The 1293-nt window shown below is 44.1% G+C and overlaps 1 protein-coding gene across 1 annotated transcript; it reads left to right on the top strand.

Moving 5' to 3' along the window:
• Positions 1-642: 642 nt before the first annotated feature.
• On the top strand, positions 643-840 carry SARC_16456 (hypothetical protein; the record flags this gene model as incomplete). Its single annotated transcript, XM_014289440.1, has 1 exon — positions 643-840. A coding segment is annotated over one exon (198 nt), but the record flags the coding sequence as incomplete, so codon positions are not given.
• Between the last annotated feature and the right edge of the window lie 453 nt (positions 841-1293).

Below are 1293 nucleotides of genomic sequence, written 5' to 3'. Positions count from 1 at the left end.
TATACATATAGGTTCATTCGCATAGAGGTTGATATATACTGCCAGGCCCATAGTATAGAGGCTCATGCATAAAGTCAGACCCAGACCCACTTATGTATGCATCTGTATCATTGTAGTCCTTCTTACGTATGAATCTGTATATCCCATGAGATAACCAACCAATACTACGGTTGCCATGGCAACCGGACTGAGAGATCGTCGCAGCTTTACAACAGTAGGGATGCGGTGTGACCCCAGTAGACAACGATGTCATAGTTCGATTTCCATGTCTGTACTTTTATATGTAATACGTTTATCTATACCAATGGTTCGCTAATATTATATATGCAATACGTTCATCTATACCAATGGTTCGCTAATATTATACTTGCATTACGTTCATCTATACCAAATGGTTCGCTGATGTTTGTCGAGGACATCCCAGACCACACCTATGGCAGCGCTCAGTCGCATTGTACGACAATAGCGATACATCGAGACCACGTCAGTGGACCAAGTCAAAAGTTATTTTCTATATGTTTACCTATATGCTTCACGGTCATCCACACGTATTCTTCTTTGTCTGCCAGGTGTCTTCACGTATGCATACCCCATTCACCCATAATCATCCTCATTTACCTGACATATATATCCCAATGGTAGGACATTCCTGACCAAACCTACGGTGGCCCGTACAACCAGATGGGCGGGTCGTCGCAGGCGTATTCGCGCAACAACAGCGGCCGCAGCACCTACAACGAGTCCAAGTCTGGGCTCAAACACTTCTCAGCGTACATGCTGTTCTATGTCAGTAGGGGACCTAAGCCTACGACAACCGCCACCACTGTTGGTAAGTATCATGTGTGTATGGGTGTAAGTGTGTGTGTATGGAGTCTGGGCTCAAACACTTCTCAGCGTACATGCTGTTCTATGTCAATAGGGGACCCAAGCCTACGACATCTGCCACCACCGTTGGTAAGTATCATGTGTGTATGTTTTTATGTGTGTGTGTAAGGATGTATGTGTGTGTGTGTGTATAAATGTATGTGTGTGTGTGTTTGTGTGTGTGGTGGGGGGTGCTTCGTGTTGGCAGTGGACTGGTGGTTTATATTCGTGTCTATCCATGTACGCTATAAGGTGGTTGTCGTTCTGATACGTGTATTTAATTACACTGTTGGTACGTATCAAGTGTGTGTGTGTGTGTAAGTATATATATATATATGTGTGTGTATGTGTGTTGTATGTGTATGTGTGTGAGGGTGGTGTGTTGGTGTGGACTGGAGTTATAACTATTCCAAAGTGTGTGTGTGTGTA

This window comes from Sphaeroforma arctica (assembly GCF_001186125.1).
Source record: "Sphaeroforma arctica JP610 unplaced genomic scaffold supercont1.8115, whole genome shotgun sequence".
In the NCBI taxonomy this organism is placed as follows: Eukaryota; class Ichthyosporea; order Ichthyophonida; genus Sphaeroforma; species Sphaeroforma arctica.
This window is presented reverse-complemented; position numbering and strand designations above follow the sequence as displayed.